Genomic DNA, 23092 nt, shown 5'->3' with positions numbered 1-23092 from the left:
CTATAGCTCTTTTATTCCACAATCCCTAGTCGACATTACGATTTCTCTCTATATTGCTTGGGATGCTTAACACCACTACACCAATTGCCGTAACCTGCACTTTCATCTCTCTCGATGTGGTCAACACTGAGTGTTTTCGAGTTGCAAGATTTAGCAAGAACTTGTTTGACAGATGTTTATAAAAATTTAAAACCACTTCTGTCATGTTTGGAATTAATTTTCAACATGTTTTTATTTATTTAAAATAATTTAATATCAATTTTATATATTTAAATATGCTATTTTATTTAAAAAAAAAAAAATTGAAGATTTACTTTAAATGATTACCTGAATTATACTCGAAATTTTGAAAATAATATTTCATATTAGAAACTGATTTATTTATTAAAATTAAAAAATATAAAATAGAATGTCTTACAATTATAAGATATTGGAAAATAATAATTATATAAAATGACTAAATATTCATGAGATTAAATATACTATTCAGATCGCGCGAACTTTTGGAACATTTTCAGTTATATTTAAATTAAACAATCAAATTCCGCTACGAAAATTGGTTTGGTGGTGTCTCGTCTGTTCGGGCTTTTCTCTCAACCATCACCGATAAAAAGAAAGTTGAAAAATCATCGCGGAGGCCTGATTTCCTTCTTTCCCAGGATCTGAAGCTTCCCTGCTACTCAAAGGTACATTAGCTCTTCTCCGTTTCTCTTTTTTTGTTCACAATCGTTTAGTTTTAGCAATATCAGCTGTTGATTTATTATTATTTTTTTGTTTTTTTTGGATCCATTGCGTAGATCGTTCTCCAATTTCTCATATTTTCTGGTTCAATTCTTGTGTGACAGATTTCGCAGATCCATTATGGATTTCATGAAGGTTTTCGATCAAACTGTCCGTGAAATGTGAGGCTCGAACAAGTTGTTCTTTATCAATCCCCCCTCCGTTATGTATAGTTTTCTAGATAGAAGACGGCCTTCTGTTAGCTTTAATTTTTATTTTTTGGCGGGACTTCCTTTTTTATTTGATCTATTTATGCGTTGTTACAGAAAGAGGGAGGTGAATTTGAAGGTCCTGAAGGTTCCCGAAATCGAACAGAAGGTTTGAACAATGCATTTGCTTATCGATGATATCTTGATTTAAATGTGTACCTCGTTGTTGTTATGGATTCTCTCTGCTGTGTCTTAATGGATGTAAGAAACTCTCAACACGTTTGTTCAATTATCAATGTCCACCCCCACCCTTCTCAGGAGAATAGTTTGCATACTTCTTATGCTATTTTCCTTGTTGCTGCTGTCCTACCTCTATAAAGATGAAATATAATAATTCAATCACACTAGGAGGAAATATATCTGTTTAAAAACTGTCACACCACTGGTCTGTTAATTTCCAGCACCAATTAGGTGTATTTCGGGGATATTGATGTTGCTTAATATTGTAGCATTCAACTCCTACAATGGCGGTTAGCATTAGCTACGTGTCTGGTCTGTGCCAACTCTTGTCCTCAATTCCATCCAAACCCATACAGCAATCACATCCGTTTGAGCTCCAAGTGCCATTTAGGTAGATTTTCAATTTGGTTGGTCATGTTCCGGATGACACTTAGGGACTTGCATTTTCAGATACAATGGATTAAGTTTCAGAGCAGACCAATTTCTAATGAAGTATTTAATATTCTATTGTTGGAGGATAGAAATTCTGAATGTGATTTCATAGCTGGTTGTCATCACTGCTACAGGTGCTGGATGCAACAGATGATGAACCATGGGGTCCTCATGGATCTGCCTTAGCAGAAATAGCGCAAGCTACAAAGAAATTGTAAAGTTACAATTCTTTCCATCTCCTCCCATATCTTTCTTTCCCTCTTCAATCAAGCACTTACTTTTGTTTCGTGATTGATTTTGATTTTTCAGTTCTGAAACTCAGATGGTTATGAATGTTCTCTGGACAAGATTGAGTGAGACTGGTAAGAATTGGCGTCTTGTCTATAAGGTAAAACTTCATTGGTTCCCAGTTATATATGTTCTTATTTTCTGAAAACAGTAGTTTACATCCCACTCTTGCTTATGAGTGGTGTCGTCAACTTCTTCAGGCTTTGGCTGTTATAGAGTATTTGGTGGCACATGGATCTGAACGTGCAGTGGATGACATTATCGAACATACTTTCCAGATATCTGTAACAATGTTTCTAAAATTTTCTCTAAGATGCTGCTCAACACTTAAGAGACTCTTAGTTTTATTCTATTTTGTGTTTTGTTTATGTTGGATAGTCGCTCTCGAGTTTTGAACATGTTGAACCAAATGGAAAGGACATGGGCATAAATGTCAGGAAGAAGGCTGAAAACATTGTAGCCCTTTTGAATGATAAAGATAAAATACAAGAAGTGAGAAACAAAGCAGCTGCAAATCGTGAAAAGTAAGTGAACATTTAAGGAATCTGATTCTTTTTTCTTTTCCTAGATTTACTACCTACGAACGGACAGTTATATTTCCGAGCTTTTCCTCACTAATTGATCCTTGGTCAAAATATTAAAAAGAATGGGGGTAGAACCTTTACTGATTTTGTAGTTAATAAATGACATTAACAATAAACTCCAGTAGCAGCTACAACATTGGACTATATCTTTATGCCTTGGACTTTAATCTGTGAGCTTTCCTTAGAGTTATGGTAATATGCCGCAAGGTCAGTTATATTAAATATGTTGGAGATGCTTGTATCAACGAAATGAAGACAAGTGTAGCCATTATCTTTGACTTCCGTCAATATTTTGCGATGGCTGAATTCATGTGTTTTAGCTTGTTTTTTGTGCTTGCAGGAAATTTTCCCTCCCTTCAATCAACCATTACCTAAATCATAGTCTCATCTTTATCGTTAGCATCTTGTGCTTATTTGGCATTGGACTTGGCCAAATTGTTTATGAGTCGCTGACTTTCTGATAAATACATTTAACTCACTCCATATAGTTATTTTCCTTTACACCAATATTAGTGGATGTAGGCAATTGAACAAGATGCACCGTAAGTTTAGGAGCTTTATATGTACCACTTTGAAGGGAGACTTAGTAGTAGACTGGTTTTTCATGTTGCCACATGTAAATTCAGCTTGTTTCAATACCAACCATTTGGGTTGTTATGGTGGAACTTAGCCACTGTACATGAATTGATTTTTTAGAATAACTAGTGTACTGACAATTGTTAGGTACTTCGGACTTTCTTCTACTGGAATTACTTACAAGTCAGGTTCAGCCTCGTATGGCAGCAGTAGTTCTTATAGCAGTGATAGTTATCAAGGTCAGAGTAGCTTTAGAGGCGATAGATTTCGTGATAGGAGCAGCAACAGGGATTCATTTAGAAAGGAAAAAAATGATCAAGATGATTTTAAAAAGTCAGATTGGGTAAAGCAGGATTATGGCAAGGGTTCTGCACAAAACAGCAGGTATGTACTTGTTGAATATTACCTTTTTACTTGATTCTATTGGCTGAATTTGATGTTAGATTCAGAAAATAGGTTGTTGGCGGGGGTTGTCTCTACCAGTGGCCTTAGATTGTTCTTCCTTTGATGAATTATATTATCGTTTCTTATATTGAAAAAATGATGTAAGATGCTTGTAGAAGGTTCTGCAAACAAACAATGCCTGTTCCTTTGAGGCGTGGTTCTTAGGTTGAGTTTTGTTTGAACTCTATATATATTGAAGAATTATATAACTGAAGAAATGTCAGTGGATGATGTTTTTAAAATGAAAAGTTGATCAGAAGTTATTGCATCTATGGTAGGAGTTATTAAATTCTGGAGAAGTTATGTGGAGTTTCATATTGATTGATCTTTAATTATAGGCGTCTCATATAAACAGACAGAGATTGCTCTATAGTTTTATGTTGCCTTGCTTCATAATGTGGAGAATTCTTTTTCAGCAAGGATCAAGGTAAAACATCATTTGGTACATCAAAGCCATCAAAAAAGTCGGAAGACTCTGCAAATCAGATTGCCTCCTTCAGTTCTAGTACCCCTACAAATAATTCTGACGAAGATTTTGATGATTTTGATCCTCGTGGAACTTCCACCACCACCACCACCACCACCACCACCACCACCACCACAAGTTAGTATTTTGAATTCTGAAATGTTTGTGCTTCTTTTGTTGCAATAAGATAATTGGTGAATTAATGATGAACGTGGCTTTGTAGCTTAGGTGCTAGTGGACATTTTCCAGTAGATGGACATTATATACTATTTACAAATAGGACTATAAAATAGAATTTTTTTTGTACTTATTTTGCATGATTCTTTTTTAAATAATTCAATTGTCACAATTAAGTTTTCCTTGACCATTTCTTACATTATGTGTCTTGATCATTGTTCCAATATAAAATAATTTTTAGGTTTTTATACAACCAACGGAAAGCTAATTATAAAATAAAATTAGTTTGAAACTAATGAGTAAAATAGAATTAGATCCACATGCGCTGATTTAATGCATAAATTATGAGAGATGGTCTAATATAATACAAATTTGTGTTTGTAAATAGGGAGCGCTATGAAATTGTTTATCTTGATAGTAGGTGAAATATGATCCACCATGCGCTGATTTTGGTTCATAGAAATTCTCAGTGGTTTCTCTTGCATTGTCACTGTATCTCCATTTATCTGAAATTTATAGTATCAAACTATTTCTCTTGGTGTTGACTAAAGTCGACTAAAATTTTCTAATTGGCTTATAACAAGCGTAGTCTAGTTGAAGACTCTAATAAGGACTAGTATAAATACTAAAATCATCATCGTGGTAAGATATCACTTGATGGATGTTTCCATAGATGAGTAAAACCCTTCTTCCTTATTAATTTCATGTAGTTCGTTGACAACTACATTTGATAACTTAATGATGCAAGGGAAGATCCAGAAATAGAGAGTTGTGCTAATCATAAATAATAAATATTAAAAGAGAAATCTTGTGATCTTCAATTAAAATTACCGTTTTAGAAAAATGAAATATCGTTGATGACTAAATTGGTTAGACAATCTTAACCCTTAAAAAGGCTAACACTAGAAAAACAAATGAATAATTCATTCTGAATTGAACTTTTTGGCAGAAGCTGCTGCACCAAGCCCCAAAAAGGTGGATCTTTTTGGAGACAGTTTAATCGGAGATCTCATGGATGCTCCAACTCTTGTTCCTCCTGGAAAGCCCGACAGCAGTTCTCCGGTGGTTGATCTGTTTGCAGATGCTACTTTTGTATCAGCTTCAGCGCAAGTGGAAAAGGAACCAAATTCCCCATCAAAGGTAAAGGATACTTCTGGATTTTTAGTAACGTCATTAAATTCCACCATGAATACGTTCTTCCATAGACGAGGAGAAAAAACAAATTCCTTTTGCTACTGCAATCACTTTCTTGCATTTAGCTAACTTAAAGACTTGCTTCTTGGTTCAAGAATAGTATCACATTTAGCTCAAAAAAAGCTGTGCATCTTTTTCTTTGCACTTGCGTTTCTTGGTAACATTTTGGAAATTCTCGGGTATGCGATTGAAATCCAATCTTTCAGAAATTCTCATCTCTGCCAAACTAGACGTTGTCTAGCTGTTTTTATATGCATCTCTTTAGGAATAATTAAGCAAGAGCATTATCTCTGTCTTGGAAAGTTGGATGGTACCTTAACAACTAGTTATTTTTATTTTTATATACCAACGAGCATTTTGGTGTTTTAACAGTGATCTGGTCGTTTTACTTCTACTCATTATCTTTATCAAAATTTTCGATCCATGAAAGTATTAGCTCATCAAAAACTAAGTCGATAAGTATTATCTCATAAAAAAAAATTATATTCACGAAAATGACTGGAGAGTTCGCAAGTGCCTCTTTCTGATTATTGATTTTCTTTTGTTTTTTTATTAAAAATATATCGTTTTTACAGACTGAGATTGATCTATTCGCTTCACAATCGGCTTCGGTTTCTCCAACAGTCGACTTTTTTGCCTCTCCTGAGCCGGTTGTGCAAACAGAAACCAACTTTGCCGATGCTGCAAGAGACAGTAAAGCTTCACAACCTGCTTCAGATTCTGCAACAATTGACTTTTTTGCCTCTTCTAAGCTAGTTGTGCAAACGGAAACTAACTTTGCCAGTGCAGCAAGAGACATTAAAGCTTCACAACCCGCTTCAGTTTCTGCACCAATTGACCCTTTTGCCTCTGCTGAGCCGGTTGTGCAAACAGAAACCAACTTCGCTAGCACAAAAAGAGACAGTAAAACTGTGGATCCATTTGCTGCTCTTCCACTTAACTCTTTTGATGGACCAGTTTTTTTGGGTGCAACTTCTTCGCGTTCTGAACCAGTGTCCTCAGAACCTTCCCAGAATCCTGTTGGTGGCCCATCTAGTAATTTAGATGGAAAATCTATCAACAGTTCAACAGCTCCAGCGAAGAAGAATACTTTCCAGGTCAAGTCTGGGATTTGGGCAGATTCACTTAGTCGAGGATTGATTGATCTTAATATCTCCGCTCGTAAGTTTATCTTAACTGTCACAATCCCGTTCACTGACCTTCTTCTTTATTCCCTGCTTTCTTCCTTTCTTCTTGAGCTAATTGGGACGTATGGTATTAAATAGGTATTTGAACTTCACATCAGTTTTTGAAATCTTTTCTTAGTTCTCTTAATTTATTGTATTTGGGAACGATGGTTCCTCGTATGCGTTGTTTTCGTAGCACCCTTAATAGTTAATACATCAGTTGCTTGCATGCATTGCAGCCAAGAAGGTTTCCCTGATAGATGTCGGTGTGGTGGGCGGACTGAGCGATTTCTCAAACGAGAGGGAGAAAGGACCGGCACCTACTTATCACATGGGGCAAGCAATGGGTGCAGGGTCTGGTCTTGGTCGGACAGGATCGCAGGGGATTGGAGACGATTTCTTTTCACAACTTTCTGGTCAACAATACCAATTTGGTGGTTTCCAGAAGTAAATTTATTGTTGATCTGCAAAGAGTGTGCGAGAAAACCTCGAGCCCTTTGGAGAGTGGCGTTTGCATATGCGCCACATATTAATTGATTCGAGGAAATGCCTTGAATAATAATATAAAATGCTCTATATCTTACTGAGTTACTGTGAATGAAGGAATAGTGCTCTTTTTTTTATTAAATATGTTGCGAAAGTAAGACATGAGCAATTGAACTTTATAAAAATGGACAAGAAGTGATCTAAAATACACCATCTATAAATGATTGTGTGATATAAATGGTTTAAATACCTTTGATTGTGTGATATAAATAGTACGAATTATGTACGTTTCTGTTCAAGAGTCGATTAGTTCTTTCTCCCTCCCGTTGTCTAAATTTCTGTATTCCTATCATTTTGAAGACTGGTTCTCTACCTTGTTGCTAGAAAACTAGTGAGCTTGATTTCCTGAAATTTACCCCTTAATTTGGTTGGTAAAAGAGTTCAGTTCATTACTCTCATAGACAATAAACGGTTTAAATATCACTGAAGAGGTCCTTTCAAAGATACAAATTTTCAATAAAAAAAACATAGTACAATACATGCATGGTTAAAAAAACAGTATAATAATTGATCGATAATAACTTATTGAAGGTAAAAACAAAGTTTTATTTCAATTTTCATATTTTGATTTGATAATATTTTTCACATAAAATTTGCTTCTCAAAGCTACTGTACCTATACAAAAGATTGTAAAGTATGTAAAGTAATCCCTTCGATACGGGATCTACTAGTATTAGCAGCTGAAACTGTATTCTTAATATTGAGGATTTTGCGTTCATTTTCATCACAACACGGTTTTCATATTCATTCAATCACATTTCAAGCAAGCTTCCTCGTATCATAGCTTCTGCCTTCCTTACCTGCCTCACGGGTCCAATGACGAAAACCTACATCACCACAATTACATTCATCTTACTGACAGAACAACTTTCAATGTCCATCAACATTCAAAAGGATTTTGGCTGATACTCAGAGACTTCGAGACAAGCAGAGCGAGTCCCCTTTGTTTGTTCCAGGGGGTTTTAACAAATAACTCAAAAGGAGGTGTTGAGGTCTTATATAGGCAGTGGGATTTGAAGCAAATGGAGAGAGGAATCCAGGAAATTCACAGGAAAGTTCAAAGAATAGCATTCAATTTTAGGCTTTATAGTGGTCTGTTTTGAAGTGAATGAAAAGAGAGACTTACCTTGTCCGGTGGGCCCTTAGTGCCGCCAACGAGAATTTCCGCCCTGCATTTTAAGAACCCAAGGTGAGAAAAAACAACGGCTATGGTATTTTTTTAGCCTAAAGGATATAAATGAAGTCTAAAGGGATTTGTCGATAATGAATTACTTGCAAGATTCCTTTATTGCCAAAATTGAGGCTCCTCTCCTACCAATTACGCGACCCATCATTCCACGGGGAATGTCTAAGACTGAAAGAATTTCTTCTTCAGGAGCTTTGCCCTCTACTACAAGGTTATCTGAAAAAACATGTAAGACCAATAAAGGTGATCAATTGAGACCATGTAACAAAAGGTTTTAGACGTATCAAATGAAAAAATAAGATTTGAAATGAAACATAGTCTAAGAACCCTAAGGACAGAAACCACATACCATATGTGTCGATAATAATTAGATAATACAACATTATAACTTTTAACATATTTTGATGTTTTGCAGATTCCAGCAGCATTGGGATAATTGAATGAAAGATGGTGAACCAACATTTCTCACACTGCTAAATAGCCACTTTAAATTTTAAACCCAATATCAATTGTGAAATCATAACATAAAAGAAGCCAACAATATTGAAACACCACAGAATCATATTATGTTGAAAAGTTTGCAATGATAGTTTAATCAACTTAGCATATTAGAATGTTAAATTTGGAATTATTCTCATTATATGGACTGCACATGGTAAGGTGTGTTCTTAAAGAAAACCTGGAACAGAAGGGAGAGGAGGCCAGTCAGCATATCCATTATCACTGATGCAGAAACACCGGCAGTACAAAGCACCACGCACTGCGAGGTACCACAGCGATTGATGATTCAATTTCTCCATCAACTTGTGATAGATGTAAAGCAGAAAGCGTACATCATCAGCAGCTGCACGGACCATCAATTCAGACAATGGTCTATAGGTCCAAAACTTCGGGTCCTGTCAAATACAAATTTAGAATTTAGTTTTTATGGAACAATTACACGATACCTGCATATAATTTTATGACGAGATAACATTTTGAATCTTATCATATTATGGACATAATTACAGTACCTGCAGACTAATAATCTTAGTTTCCATGTCCTTTTTGTTAACTCAATGGACTTGAAATGTCTCTACATTATATTTATACTTGTCTACTCCAAAAGAAGGATACTACAATTAGGAATCAAGCACATCTGACCTATAAAATACCTCATAACGAAAAACAATGCTTAATATATAGAACACTTCTTGCCAAGATACAACAATATCCACAGCAATACGACCATGAAAAAACTAACCTGCCTAAGTAGGAGGCGGACCTCTTCCTTCTCCACATATGATACACCTACATTTATGAGCGAGGATTACATATTATTTCAATATAGAATAAAAATGTAAGCATTAGCAGAAAAAAGCATTAAGTTTTAAAATAATAAAGAAATGCATTCATATAACAAAAGCTTGTCAACTTCTCCACTGACCACAAGAACTTGACGTAGAATCTAGATTATTCCTACCAGAAAATTCTGATAATTAAATTAGCATGCCAAACAATTTAGATCCATCCACCAACATTTTCAGTAACAAGAAAAAAGTGAAAAAAAAAAAAAAAAAAAAAGCTCACGTAGATTTCTCCAGGAAGGAAACGTTTCCAGGCAACAAACAAGGGAAAGAAAGAAAAATGAAACAAAGGGTATTACAATGGCAACCAAGAGGAATGAAAAATATACAAGCACGAATAGCAACAGTTTTGAATGGAGAATGCATGAAATGCAATTCTCTTACAAAGCCTCATGAGCACTGAACCCTTTGGTTATACTTTACTTAACCTCCTCATGCTTACAAAGACTGAGTCAAGTGCCAATTAAGTGTACACAATCAATGTACGAAGCCTTTAGACTCTAAAATTAGGCTCCTAGTCGGTCATTCTGATTTCCTTGGTACCAGAATTGTAACATTACACAAAATGAAGAATGAGAAACAAAGTATGCGAGAGATGAATGCGCAATCCACATAACGTTTCCAAATATAATCTTATCACAATTCTCAAGCTTGTACCTGGTCTATGAAATTAAGAGCTCGATATTTTGAGATGGAAAGGGGTGAGAAGTGTTCTGAAGGTCCCTTTCCATTTAAAATCAAGTTCTTTATGTTGATGTTATTATAGCACCCACAAGCTCGATTAATTTCGCTTAGAGACACAGATCCAATTAACCAAGTGCAATTATTGTCCCTCCACCGTATCGCTAGGGATTAGTCATGTGATGGCTTCCAAATTTAAATTTATACTCTTTTTTTTTTTTCCTTTTCAGGCAGGAGGTTCTGGTTAATTAACCATGCAGCTCATGGAAACATGACCCCCAAAATAAGTAGGAAGTATGGAGCTTCTTAACATGAAGATGGCAAGCAATAAATCAAGCTTTGCTGCTTTTGAAGATGGCAAGAAATATCAGTTCATATTTTTGAGTGAGTATATGTAATTTTATCCGAGATATTTAGAAGAAAAAGAAAAATGCATGAAATTCCATGATAAAGAATGGAGAATATCTAGATACCAGGATTAGTATAATACCACAATAACGTGAATCTGCAAGAAGACCAACAAAGGAGATATAGTTATCTGGCGTCTTTGTCCATCCCTCTTGCTCCTCTATAAGTGAATATGCAATCTGAATCAAGTAATACAATTGAAAATTAAAGCAGGAAGGTCCAAATAACTCAGCCTTCCTCCATATTGCAGCTTACACATACAAACACTTGGCTCCAAAGTAATTACAAGGTAGCTCAAACTTAAAATGAATTGTTCAGATCATTCTTTTAAATCAAGAAAATCATACTCTTTATTGGCATTTGTGTCACAAGATAACCACTCTCTCTCTCTCTCTCTCTCTCTTTTTCCTTTTTGAAGACATGCAGACTTTCAACCTTAAAAATTATCAGATAGCAGATTTCAATCAGTTCATAATCCATAGTAAGTTAAGATTAGAGTTCATTGAGAGAAAATTTACATAAACCTTTAAAATGAGTACGTAGAATTATAAATTTATAAAAATACTGGCAGACTGTAGATTCAAATCGTACAAGTGCAAAGTAGATGTGAAAAATTAACATCATGAAAACTTCTAGGAACTTAGATAAGAAATAATGGAACAACGATCAGTGGAATAGTAGAATCCATCTTCCTGATATGATAGTTTCATTTTATATCCAAGAAAACATAGAAGAAGAAAAGCACAAAAAATATTCTTATGTTCTAGTAACATGGAATTGGCACACTAAGTGGCTAAGCACTCTAAAATAAGATAAAATATAATGAATGAGAAAAGGGTGTAAACAAGTAAAGAGTGTCAGGCTTCTCACAATTGATAATCACCTGTGTATCAATAACGTTGTTCAACTTAATACCAAACTGAAAGTACAATGCCTATAGGGAAAAAAATAGAGTCAACGTTAGCTAAAACATGTCATGTCTCTGTGACGGCAATCTGTAATGGAAACAAAGTTCAGACGAGACCTCACTATCTCGTTTACAATCATGAATAACTTTCGTGACATATGTGGACTCAAGGGCAGGCTTACAGACTTTCACAAGTTCCTCTCCTCCCTGAACAGCATCAACCAGATATATAGCATCTGGAAATGCAATCTGCCAAGAAATGAACAACACAGATTTATAGATAATGTCAACTAATTTGAATCACTGTTTTTTAGTAAAGTAGAAACTGAACATTCTTGAATGTCCAAGCCTTTGACAGTAATCAACCCCTGTAATTTAAAGGATGAGTTACTATAGCTACAAGTCGAGGAATATCCAGGAGCGCTAATTAAATTTCTTAAGCTATAATATTAGTTGTTTTCTTGCAAGAAAGCGGCTTGGACTATGAATTGACAGTATCACCAGATGACTAAAAGAATGAAATTATAAGTTAGAACCATTGACTCCCTCAGTTGGGAAGGTTAGCTAGCACATCCGCCTCTGCCATACAATTTCACTCTCCACAAGGATGGTAAAACTGCGATTTGTTCTTAGCATTTTATTTACCTGCATGATACAAAGACTTCCATGGCGACACAGGCTGACACCTTCACAATCAAAGCCAACAACCAGAGGCTTTTCAGGTGATGGATCAACAAATTCGTTAGGGAGTTGAGATGCATGAGTAACAATATGAATAGGAACCAAGGTTTTGTTGGCTTCAGGATCGTTCTGATTTTCACCTGAAATCCACATGATAAAAATCTTGGAGCGAAATGATCGTATGAAGGACAGGAGCTGGGGAACGATGGGAGAATTAACCTCTCCAGTTCTATTTTATATCAAACAGTGCGCAAAGTATCAACCACAGAAAATATTCCATCGTCTCGAAGCAAAAACAAACATACTAACTAAAAAACTTGATGGAGCATGCGCGGGTAAAGCAATCAAGCAACTGTGCGCGGCAAAAGCAATCAAGAAAACCAAAACATTGGAAGATGATAAAAATCTTGGAGCGAAATGATCGTATGGAGGACAGGAGCTGGAGAACGAGGGGAGAATTAACATCTCCAGTTATATTTTATATCAAACATTGCGCAAACTATCCACCACAAGAAAGATTCCATCGTCTCGAAGCAAAAATGAAGATGCTAACTAAAAAACTTGATGGAACATGCGCGGGTAAAGCAATCAAGCAACCGTGCGCGGCAAAAGCAATCAAGAAAACCAAACCTATCCGCAGCAACTGGAACTAAATCCAAGTGACGTAAAAAGGCGAAAGAACGATGGAAATAGAGAAAACACAGGCCTATACTTAGAGCAACATGTCTTTTGAAGTTTCCAAACAAATTCTTCTACTCTAACCATTGATAACTACATCATTGTGATTCTCTTGCATCAGAATTCAGTTTCCAACATCAGTCAAGTATATTCCACGATTTCTGATTGGCCAAACAAACAGCAATTAAAGCTTCGATAAGAGAGAAAACAACTTGCTACGAAGAATCGCACGTCAATCCATAGACCACGAACTTGCAATAACGAAGCATTCATTAAAAGGAAGAAAGATAGACAAAGAAAACAATACGAAATTGATCATGAATGAAAATGGAAGTTCAATCCAAGAACGCGAGAAAGGGGAAAGAGAGAGTGACCTGAGTCCGAAGGCAGAGGAATATACGTCTGGTGAGAAGGAGGAGTGTTCGCCATTTGAGCGAATCTTTCAATTTTCCCTCTGAACTTGGTGCTTTTATACTTGGAATCTAAATTTGGTAATTTGGTAATTTAATAATAATATTTGTCAATACGGTTTCTTCTGGTAACATATTGAATGAAAGGTCTCAAAATAATTCAACCTCATCAACAAAATTGACTACTCAAGTAAAAGATAAATTTTCTATCACTGTTATTTTTTTTTTCTTTTTTTTTTTAACTTAGAAAGAATTTTTTATTTTTTCCCCTAATATTCTGCCTTTTTCATATGAAATGACACGAGCATAACCTAGATAATTAAGAATTTATTTACCCAAATATTTACAGATAAATTATTCAACCTAAACAATTCATTACCCTAAATAAATTGAATAAACGATGATGAACTGGAAAAATATAATAAATATTTAATCGGCAAATTAATAAATAAACAATCGTGCTAATTAGTTTTACATTTTTTCTTTATTTTGTGATTAAAATTATAAAAAAAAAAATTGCGGATAGGTTCCAAATATTTTGTGCTAATCGTGCTTATTTATGTAATTTACTTTATTATTTTAAACTAATTTATCTTCCTTCTTATCCAGAAAAAAAAAAAAAAAAAAAATTGGAACCTCGTTTTCTTTTTAAATTTTAAATTGACCATTGAAAAAACTATTTAAAAATTAGCATTTCGCAAATGGCAGCTGTAAGATACCGAATCTAAATAAAAAATGATTTCCACGTGGCAATTAAAATTACACCAGTCATTACGTGGAGGCTGGGAGTTAGATGCCAAATGAGAAAAAGGGCAATAAATAAAAATTGGACGGTGGAGATTAAAAGTTCATAGGGCAGATTGAGAATAAACAATTGGACGGTAAGATCTACCTATGTTTTAAAGAAACTATAAATTATAAATTCATAATAATTTAAAGAAATTGGAATATTAACGTCGGTGGCTCATTTATGAAATTTGTTAAATACATATATAAATTCTTTCAAATATTTGTTAAATAAATAAATTAACTGTCTCAATTTTATTATCTAAAAGAAGGAGCTAGCCCAATTCATTTATTTATAATATTATTTTAATGAGTTAAATACTCCTACTAGTTCGTTAGTCTACGTGGACCTTGGATTCAGTAATGAGCTGTAAAAAGACAAAAAAGCAAAAAGACAAAAAGATATTTTTTTTCTTTATTTTTTGAAATTTGTGAAAATATCTCAATCGGGAAAAATATCCAACTTTTTTGGTTAATTTTAGTAGCGATTAAACTGTGTGATATTTCTATAAAATCTATATATATATAAAATTATAAATTAATTATAATTAAGGAAATTATTTGATCATGATTCTTGTACGGAGCCATTTGTGGTAAGATGCTTAGAAAATTGGTTAATGTCAAATGTGAAAATTATATATTGAATCTTTTTAAATTGAAGATTAAAAAAAATTATAATTTAAGTATTTTGAACAGATTTTTCCAATATTTGCGGAAATAAGAATAAAATAAAGTAGGATTAATTCCCATATTTATCTCAACTGAGTCTTTTTTTTTTTTTTTTAATCCTTTTTCTTTATTTTTCGTTTTATTTTCTTCCATTTTCAAATTTATTTTTTGACTAAGTATTGCGTTTGGTAGTAAACGAAGATCATGTTCTGTAGCTCAATCCAAACTGGGACCATGACCTTGCACTTTTGCCCCTTTTCTCTTCTTCGGTCTATGCTTTCAAAGAAATCCATGAATTAAGCCTTACCCTCTCTTCTTTCTCTTTCCTCCCGATTCTGTTATCCTGCTACCGATTTCTCCTCTTTAATTGTTTCTTCTTACTTTGGCCTTCTTGTTCATCCATTTTGGTCTGAAGTTTGAGCTCAATTGGATCGGATTTGAATTCCGGGTAAGTTGTATTGATAGAAGAAAGAGATTTCAATTTTGTGTGTTGGTTTGTTTGTATTTTGGAGTATGGAAGCTTGTTCTAGGAAATCTTGTGGACTTTGAGCTGGTTCTTGGGGGTTTGCAAATTTCCGAGCTGATTTCAGCTGAAATTAGACTATTGTATAGATTTTATCGACTTGCGAGGCTAGTTTGTAGCTCCTTGAAGTAGGTATTTGGTATCGGAAGTCCTGATGAAGTTCGATATTAGTAGAAAAACATTTGTGTGTAAGCGTACTTTGGGTTGAATTTGGGTGAAGAAACGATGAAGAGAGGTAATGATGCTGAGAAGACGGTGGAACCTATATTCCCTAGGCTCCATGTTAATGACACTGAGAAAGGTTGGCCAAGAGCGCCTCCAAGGAATAAGATGGCCCTTTATGAACAGTTCACTATACCTTCCAAACGTTCGAGTCCCGGGGCTTTGCCTCTCAAGACAAACATCTCCAGAACACCAGTTACCACACCATCCTCAAGCCAGGTTGGCAAACTGACTCTTGCAATCTGATATGGGATTTGGGGAAATTCATAGCATGTTCTTGGATTAATCTGTCTAATGCATTTGATCTTTTACTTTTTAACTGTGATTATATTGGTTGTTGTCTGCTCATTGCTAGAGCTTGGCTAATAGTTATTCCTTTACTTCTCATTTATTTAATTGTTCTTTTGTGAGATCCCACATCGGTTGGAGAGGGGAACGAAACATTCCTTACAAGGGTGTGGAAATCTCTCTCTAGTGGACGGAAAACCCAAAGAGGACAATATCTGCTAGCGATGAGCTTGGTAACATCTTTCCATTACAGATGGACTTTGTCATTCATAGCTAACAATTTTGAATCAGACTAATCATTGCAAACGAGTTCAATCGATTTAGTTTTTTCCTATGACAGACAGACACTACTTATATTAGTGAAAATATGTGTTCACATATAAGGAGCTGCTAGATCCACGAGAATATGGCTGTTCAGGAAATTGTGCTCTTAACACCCCAACTTAAAATCTTTTCAGGGTACAGGGACCAACAGAGATCTGCGTCTGCCGTTAAACCTGTCTTCACCAACTTCTACTAATGAGGTTGGAAATTCTCAAGCTCTCCCATCTGGTGAAGTAAATGTGAATCCTCCATCGGTTCAGCCTGACCAGAGTCAGCAGACAACAGAAGTAGAAGATGAAGACGATTTCACGGTTCCAGTATACGACCAATCCAGGATGGGCAAGAGTAGAATTAAAAATAACAACCACAAGGAAAAGTTGTCTTCTCCTGCATCAAAACATTCTGGTTCTACAGTTTTGCAAGCTGGTTATGAAAAAGGTCAAAGTCGTCTTACATCTTCTAATGTAGTTGAGCCTATAAGAATTGGGGAGCTAGACAATGTTCCGCGCTCAAGAGTGGACTCCCATTCTTTGGGAAAGAATGACAGCTTGAACATTCCTGTTGACAATATTGAGAACCATGTAGAAAGGACTTATAATTCCATGCAGGTGGGGAATGCGGACAAAAGCGACATTGTCTCCGAGAATTCAATGGTTGACTCAATTTCTGGCTCTGATATCTGTCCAGATGATGTTGTAGGAATAATAGGTCAAAAACATTTCTGGAAAGCAAGAAGAGCAATTATTAAGTAAGTTTCCTGATGCATCTGAAGTGCCATGCTTCTTACATAAATGATATAAAGGTTGAAAGTTATCTGAATTTGTGGCAACATTATTTAAAATTTTAGATGATATGCATTTCAAGTGCCTAATCCCTTGTGATTTTTTGCGCTCACATTGCTCTTTCATTTAATTGTGTGTTCAAGTACCAAAGTTCGAAATATAGAAGTAGATATGTTTGAATGACGAGTCACTAGAAAAGGTAAGAACTCGTAATCTCAGGTACCCTTTTAAGTGAATCTTTGTGGCCCTCAATAATATTTTGACATGGATACTGGATCATCTTATAGCAGGAACTATGCATTGTGCACAGTAACTTCTGAGACAACTGGATTCTGCTTCGTGTAAATATGTGAATGTCTTGGTTGGGTACTGCTCGGTCTCCTTTTTAAAGTGATCACTTCGAAATTTTCCTTCGATAGTTCGATGGCTCTCGGAGGCTGAGAGCAGAATTGGAGCATATGAAGGATTCCAGGTGTATTTGTTGGAGGATATTTTGACAGTACAGAACTTATTTAGATTTAGAATCAGTTTTATGGATGAAAGTAGTGTTCTTATCTAGATTTAGAATCACTTAAGAAGAGTATGTTTTCTAGCTTTTCTTGTTCCCTGAAGAAAGATTTATGAGTTGATTCTGTTTTAACGCTATGAATTGATTGTTGTTATTACCTTCAACATGTGTCCCGGTTTGATTTCACTCGTGATATTGTGTGATTTATTCTTTCAACTTTTATCATTCTGCAGTCAACAGAGAGTGTTCGAGGTCCAAGTGTTCGAGTTGCATAGACTTCTCAAGGTAAAGTGATCTAATTTCTTCAAATAGCAGCCTTTGTGCCCTGTGGTTCACATTATTGGATTCACTTCTCTCTTAACTGATCTATCATGCAAACAGGTTCAACGGTTAATTGCTGGATCGCCTCGTCTGATACTTGAAGACGGGATCTTTCTGGATAATTCTTCTCCAAGCCCTCTTCCTGCAAAGAAACTTACCTCAGATTACACCGTCAAATCACACGTGCCACCTAAGCTCAGTGATGGCCACAAGAAGCCAAAATACAATGTTGAATGTTCAGCAGAAAATGCTGTTGGAAAAACATCTCTTCCTCCTGCGCCAATTGATTGTCAGCCTTCAACCTGTGGGCCTTACTCAGTAAACCCGCAACCTGGACCAGGATTTACAGGTCATCACTGGTTGGTCCCTGTAATGTCTCCTTCTGAAGGACTCATATATAAGCCTTACCCTGGACCAGGATTTGTTTATGGAGGATGTGGACCTTATGGTCCAATGATGAATCCATCCTTTGGATTTCCAGCTTCTGTTCAACAAGGAATTGGAGCTCCTCCCATGGTTGGTGGTACTTACTTCCCTCCTTTTGGCATGCCAGTCATGAATCGGGGTACGTCAGGTTCGGCTGTTGATCAAGTTAACCGGTCCACAGGAGATCTAAATCAATTATCGGGAGGCGTGGCCGCTTCCTATATGCAGCATCAGACTTCATATGATGTTTCAACACAGAGAGATAGAGATGAAAATCAAGAAACTGTTTCATTAACTCCAAAGTCTCATGCACCCAAAAGGAATGAGGTACAAGTAAGTACTGCAAGTAGTCCTGTAACTAGTCCTGCTAGCGAAGTGCAAGCCAATCAAACCGCTGAAAGCCACGATGTGCTTCCACTCGCCCCTGTAGTTCCGCTGCTTGTAGAAAAAGGTCCTCAACCTTCAGACTCCGATCAAACGCGCGTGATTCGTGTTGTGCCACACAATCGAAGATCTGCAAACGAATCAGCTGCACGAATTTTCCAATCTATTCAAAACGAGAGACAACAGTATGACTCAATTTAGCTAAGTTCATTCTCCCTTTCTTTCTTTCTCCATGCCTCAATTATCTTTGAATTGTCCCATTATGTTGTTTATTAGTTTATTTTACACTCTGCTTTTCGGGTATAATGTTTTGTTTACCTCCCGTTCCCCGACCTCAGCACGGGTTATTCATATGTAAATACATTTCTGGAGATTTACATGTCAATGCAATGGAAATGTGAGTGAGGTACCGTGTGCTATACACTTTTGGCATCTGGTTATTGCTCTTTTAATGAAATAACCCTCATCTGTCTCAGTCACTTGTATGCTTAGGAGAATTTGAAACAAAAGAAATAGCTTCCTTTTTTATAGTTCTATGTTATTCATTACATGAAGGAACCTAATGAAAGCAAGAGGTACTCATCCCAATTTTGTTAGTCTCTTAGGGACACCTTGGATTTTTACCAGGTCCTCCATAGTATAGTTCAGGATCATCTAAATAATCTCGGATGAAATCGACGTCGTAACAGTCGTATTCATCGGAGTAGTGCTCAACCCAACCAGGAAACATCAAAACCATGGAATTATCTCGAACTCGCATCCGTTTTACCCAACCTGAAGTACCAGAAATGAAGTCAGGAAACCTTCCACTGCCCATAGCTGTTCTAGTGTGAGGAGGTCGTCCTATCTTTGTACTGTAAACTTCCCCTCCCCATTGTACTGTTTCTGCTGTGTGACTTAGTGCACCGAATAGCTCAGGAGGCCAATAACCTATGTTAATGCTTTCCCCATATTGCACCCACCAATTATCTGTCTTGAAATCCTGAAGGAAAGATGAAGAATCAAGATAGAAAGAAGCATGAAATGGCTTTGGAAAGCAAACTGCATTATTTCTTACCCTAAAAAGGAACATAATTATTTCATATGGAAGCCCATTGGGAGTTGAGATTGGATAAATAGCAGAACCAAGAGCAATTTCATTGCTTGTTTGAACAAAACCTGGGCAAGTGAGATCAAAGCAGCCTGTTTTTTGGGAAGCATCGGCCTAATAATAATACCAAAAGAAAACAATTCACAGTTTGTTCTGTTTTGAGATATCAACTTTCTATCTGATATGGCCAGTTGCCTGCATGAACTTACAGTCCAATACACGAACAGTCGAGTCTGTCTATCCCCATAAACACCTGGATTTACCTGGAGGGTTGAAGAAATCATGATGTAAACGAGTTAAAATATGTGGAAATTCAGATGAGCGTTAACTAAGTTGAGCTTTTTTGGTGAAAAGTTATGCTTACTGCCCATCCGGATTCGATAGCCTCAAAATTATAGTAAGGGCCGGTTAATAGAGCGACTTGGGAAGTACTATATTCATCATCGAACTCGACCCTTGGGTTACATACTTTAATGTCTCCTTTAGCTGCATTGTAGTTGTTTCCTGCAGTAAGCAGAAATGCCTTCTGTTTTGCACCATTGTTAAGTAGATGGTTAGAGTAAGAAAAACATGGAATTCAAAGGGACAAGAAATGTTTGTCGATCGAACCGAACGATTCGTTAGCAGAGTATGCGAACTTCGGGTGATGGGAAGCTGAGCGTTTTCTTGGGAAAACATCGGTTTCTTTCGTCCATAGCGTTCTATCGATTCAGCTTTGAGTAGGACATGCTTTCGGATCCTTCGAATCGGTACTGTTCCTTCAGGGCAACTGCCACTTTTCCTCCATGTTTGTTTCACAACCATGGAATTCTTTTCCTCCTTCCCTTCCCTTTCTGCTGTTGCTTTCTTTGAATGCTCATCTATGGTGGGATCATAAGTGGGTGCCAACTGAATGGTGTGATTCCTCAGAGCAGGATGATCAAAAGCAGGCTGATCGTAAATGCTTACACAATCTATGATGTCGCCATCTTCGCTCTACGAGCACCAGAAAGAAAAGTGCAGCTAAAGAGGCATAGAGCCAATAGAAAAACATACATCGTTCTGCTATGAAAGTTAAACATTGATATTGTAATGACCGAAGCCCATTGCTAGCTATTATTGTCCTCTTTAAGCTTTCCCTTTCGGGCTTTCCCTCAAAGTTTTTAAAACACGTCTGCTAGGAAAAAGTTTCATACCCTTATAACAAATGTTTCGTTCTCCTCCCTAACCGAGGTGGGATCGGTTTAAAAGCTAATATATGCAAAGATTTTGCAAGTTCAAGCTCTTTACAGACTATTTCCATGTTTAAAACAGATTGAAGGACTACGAAGAAGAAGAAGAAGAACAAGAACACAGATTGGTACCCGAATGCTTTTTATTGCTTGCTTCCTAAGAGAGTTCATTCTCAAACTCTTCTGTTTAGAAAGCGAACCACCCTCCACAGCTCCACAAACTATGACTGTCAATGTCACAACCAACATTCCGAGCAAGAATCGCTTCCCCATGAAAAACTCTCGACGAAGCTCAGGTTGCTCGATGCCTTAAGATCACAAACCAGTGACTAAAAACTAACTGTGCTTGTTGAATGTGTGGGAAATCATTCAAACATAACATGATTGGATGATTGGAGAGGGAGTTTGGAAATCCTATATAGCAGTGATGGGTATGTTTTTAGCATGGCATCTCTGCCTAAATTACAAAATTTGCATGACTTAACTTCTGCTCATCCATTTCCCATTTAGATTTTCCATTTCTGAAATGGGATCCATAAGGGCTCTGTCATATGCTTTTCAAATGAACTTAAATGGTTAAGACTTCAATGAGCAGCCAACGTCTTCTTTTCTCAAATAAAGTGTCAAAGGATGTTTATGAAATGGACAATGAATCTGAGAATACTAATCCCAAGTTATAAGCAATCATATGCTTTGTTTGCTACCTAATTCAAATTTTTTTCAAATTTTAAGAAAGAATAAGTATTTTGGTCCGTATTTGATGAGGATTGAACGCCAAACTTTTTAAGATGGTAATTAGAGTATTATTCTTGAAATTATTTTATTACACTAAATATATATTTTTCTAATGTTGGGTCCGGGATTCTGTTTTGTTGGGTAAAGCAAACTCCGAGGCTTAGTCAAGTAGAACTAGGTTGCGCTGTTGGATGTTCTGATCGAAAAAAATAATTAATAAGGTCATGCGGATATAACTGAATATGCTTTAGAAAGGTCAATCCCTCTCCTACCATGCTAAAAGACAAGGATAATCATTACAGACCTGAAAGAGGTGTCGATCATTCTCAAGAACAAAAAAGAATGAGCGGGAGTTTTAGTAAATGAGTTTAATTTTTAAAAATAATAAACAAAACTCTATTACCAAATAATTTTGCAATACCATTTTTAGAAAGGAAATTATTTATTGAAAATAAGATGTTAATTTCATTTATTAAAGTGTGTTGAAAATGAAAGGATAACAATTGGGTTTGACTAAGGATCAAAATGAGAGAAAAAGCTAAAATAACCATAACAAGGCCAAGATGACTAAAGATGACTTAAGGACTAAAATAAATAATTTTAAATTGCAAGTAAAATAAAGAACTTACAGAACTGAAATAGTTTATTTGGAAGTTCAACCCTGGCGTCAGTCTGCGCGCCCTTTCCAAAAGCCGCCAAGGCCGCGTGGTGCTTGGGAGGCACGGCAGCTCCTTGTAGAGCAAGCAAATGGACCAACAGCATGCCATCTGCTCCTTCTTCATCTTCACACTATAAACGTTTCAATATTATTAGTTATCAATTTCCACAGAAACACCACGAATACATTACAGGATCTCGATTAGGGCAAAATTTCGAAATGAGATTCTTCTCTCGAATGTTCCGCTGTTGCTTCTCCTCATCCCAAGTCTCCGCCGACGGGAAGGAGATTCCGGTGAAGAATCCAAAACCGGAGAAGAAATCGGCGGCGGAGCGTAAGGGAGCTCCGATTGACGGTTCCTATCATTCTCACTTGTACTGGCGATGAGGATGGCGATTCCATCAATTGTGTTAGTAATTAAATGCTCATTATTTTGTTTCCTTTTACTTATTGATAAGTTAATTTAATTTAATTAGTTAAATAATATATCATCTGAAAGGAAAAAAAAAAAAAAAAAAAATCAGAAAAAATATCTGTAATGTAAGGTTGATTCCTAGACAGGAAGGAAGTTTCTGGAACGATATTCAAAAACCACACAAATCAACTAGCCAATCACTCTCGCCTGTCATTTCTTAACCACACAGCGCTGTCTCTCTATATCCTGGGCCCCACATTCCTAACTATATTTGTCCATTATTGACCCTCACAGTTCACAGCCTTCGTTTTTGTGGGCCCCACCCATCATTTTCCTTTTCTTTTCTTTTTTTTATTAACACATTTTCGCTGTTTCAGTGCCTTTCCGTATGTTTCTTCTCATTAATTTCGT

The 23092-nt window shown here is 36.2% G+C and overlaps 4 protein-coding genes across 10 annotated transcripts; 2 read left to right on the top strand and 2 right to left on the bottom strand.

The window, feature by feature from the left end:
- Positions 1 to 525: 525 nt before the first annotated feature.
- Positions 526 to 7124, top strand: LOC111806186 (clathrin interactor EPSIN 1). Of its 4 annotated transcripts, none has more exons than XM_023691566.2 (12): positions 526 to 686; positions 846 to 902; positions 1047 to 1098; positions 1736 to 1815; positions 1911 to 1989; positions 2090 to 2173; positions 2268 to 2413; positions 3197 to 3433; positions 3910 to 4097; positions 5086 to 5276; positions 5906 to 6491; positions 6736 to 7124. In XM_023691566.2, exons 2-12 carry the CDS (start codon positions 862 to 864, stop codon positions 6945 to 6947), a joined length of 1896 nt encoding a protein of 631 aa, XP_023547334.2. In that variant the 5' UTR covers positions 526 to 686; positions 846 to 861; the 3' UTR covers positions 6948 to 7124. The 4 variants fall into 4 exon arrangements, with proteins under 4 accessions (XP_023547334.2, XP_086984478.1, XP_086984480.1 ...); XM_087128354.1 differs by lacking the exon at positions 526 to 686 and adding an exon at positions 1439 to 1560; XM_087128353.1 differs by lacking the exon at positions 526 to 686 and adding an exon at positions 1439 to 1560 and having other exon boundaries at positions 1736 to 1820.
- Positions 7125 to 7620: 496 nt separating this feature from the next.
- LOC111805057 (uncharacterized) lies at positions 7621 to 13420 on the bottom strand. 2 transcript variants are annotated; one of them, XM_023689924.2, is made up of 10 exons: positions 13304 to 13420; positions 12216 to 12391; positions 11688 to 11819; positions 11547 to 11597; positions 10746 to 10842; positions 9472 to 9518; positions 8908 to 9124; positions 8315 to 8444; positions 8169 to 8211; positions 7621 to 7869 (listed from the first exon to the last, which is right to left on the bottom strand). In XM_023689924.2, exons 1-10 carry the CDS (start codon positions 13356 to 13358, stop codon positions 7795 to 7797), a joined length of 1023 nt encoding a protein of 340 aa, XP_023545692.1. In that variant the 5' UTR covers positions 13359 to 13420; the 3' UTR covers positions 7621 to 7794. The 2 variants fall into 2 exon arrangements, with proteins under 2 accessions (XP_023545692.1, XP_086984481.1); XM_087128355.1 differs by lacking the exon at positions 13304 to 13420 and adding an exon at positions 13014 to 13277.
- Positions 13421 to 14991: 1571 nt separating this feature from the next.
- On the top strand, positions 14992 to 18993 carry ELF3 (hydroxyproline-rich glycoprotein family protein). Its single transcript, XM_023690461.2, has 4 exons — positions 14992 to 15758; positions 16286 to 16899; positions 17675 to 17726; positions 17823 to 18993. The coding sequence occupies exons 1-4, from the start codon at positions 15543 to 15545 to the stop codon at positions 18771 to 18773; spliced, it is 1833 nt and encodes a 610-aa protein (XP_023546229.2). The 5' UTR covers positions 14992 to 15542; the 3' UTR covers positions 18774 to 18993.
- A 76-nt stretch (positions 18994 to 19069) lies between these two features.
- Positions 19070 to 22778, bottom strand: LOC111805388 (protein neprosin). Of its 3 annotated transcripts, XM_087127987.1 has the most exons (7): positions 22238 to 22778; positions 21006 to 21181; positions 20272 to 20637; positions 20027 to 20188; positions 19872 to 19925; positions 19630 to 19776; positions 19070 to 19554 (listed from the first exon to the last, which is right to left on the bottom strand). In XM_087127987.1, the coding sequence occupies exons 1-7, from the start codon at positions 22368 to 22370 to the stop codon at positions 19174 to 19176; spliced, it is 1419 nt and encodes a 472-aa protein (XP_086984113.1). In that variant the 5' UTR covers positions 22371 to 22778; the 3' UTR covers positions 19070 to 19173. The 3 variants fall into 3 exon arrangements, with proteins under 3 accessions (XP_086984113.1, XP_086984112.1, XP_086984114.1); XM_087127986.1 differs by having other exon boundaries at positions 19070 to 19776; XM_087127988.1 differs by lacking the exon at positions 21006 to 21181 and having other exon boundaries at positions 19070 to 19776.
- Between the last annotated feature and the right edge of the window lie 314 nt (positions 22779 to 23092).

The sequence above is a fragment of the Cucurbita pepo genome, chromosome 11 (genome assembly GCF_057944985.1).
Source record: "Cucurbita pepo subsp. pepo isolate OVF chromosome 11, ASM5794498v1, whole genome shotgun sequence".
Taxonomy (NCBI): Eukaryota; Viridiplantae; Streptophyta; class Magnoliopsida; order Cucurbitales; family Cucurbitaceae; genus Cucurbita; species Cucurbita pepo.
Note: the sequence above shows the minus strand (reverse complement) of the source record. Positions and strands in the feature narration are given on the sequence as shown.

Bases quoted from the DNA above. Each gene is read 5' to 3' on its own strand.
- LOC111805388 (XM_087127986.1), bottom strand. From the start codon at position 22,370: ATGCTGTTGGTCCATTTGCTTGCTCTACAAGGAGCTGCCGTGCCTCCC. The intron at 20,638-21,005 runs GTACCAATCTGT...TGGTGCTCGTAG, and splicing joins AAGCAATAAAAAGCATTCGG to AGCGAAGATGGCGACATCAT. The intron at 19,777-19,871 runs GTAAGTTCATGC...TATTATTATTAG, and splicing joins GACTGTTCGTGTATTGGACT to GCCGATGCTTCCCAAAAAAC.
- LOC111805057 (XM_023689924.2), bottom strand. From the start codon at position 13,358: ATGGCGAACACTCCTCCTTCTCACCAGACGTATATTCCTCTGCCTTCG. The intron at 9,125-9,471 runs GTTAGTTTTTTC...TGTATTTGACAG, and splicing joins TCCGCCTCCTACTTAGGCAG to GACCCGAAGTTTTGGACCTA. The intron at 8,212-8,314 runs GTAATTCATTAT...CTTAAAATGCAG, and splicing joins GCAATAAAGGAATCTTGCAA to GGCGGAAATTCTCGTTGGCG.
- LOC111806186 (XM_023691566.2), top strand. From the start codon at position 862: ATGGATTTCATGAAGGTTTTCGATCAAACTGTCCGTGAAAT. The intron at 1,816-1,910 runs GTAAAGTTACAA...TTGATTTTTCAG, and splicing joins GCGCAAGCTACAAAGAAATT to TTCTGAAACTCAGATGGTTA. The intron at 4,098-5,085 runs GTTAGTATTTTG...ACTTTTTGGCAG, and splicing joins CACCACCACCACCACCACAA to AAGCTGCTGCACCAAGCCCC.
- ELF3 (XM_023690461.2), top strand. From the start codon at position 15,543: ATGAAGAGAGGTAATGATGCTGAGAAGACGGTGGAACCTATATTCCCT. The intron at 15,759-16,285 runs GTTGGCAAACTG...AAATCTTTTCAG, and splicing joins CCACACCATCCTCAAGCCAG to GGTACAGGGACCAACAGAGA. The intron at 17,727-17,822 runs GTAAAGTGATCT...TCATGCAAACAG, and splicing joins AGTTGCATAGACTTCTCAAG to GTTCAACGGTTAATTGCTGG.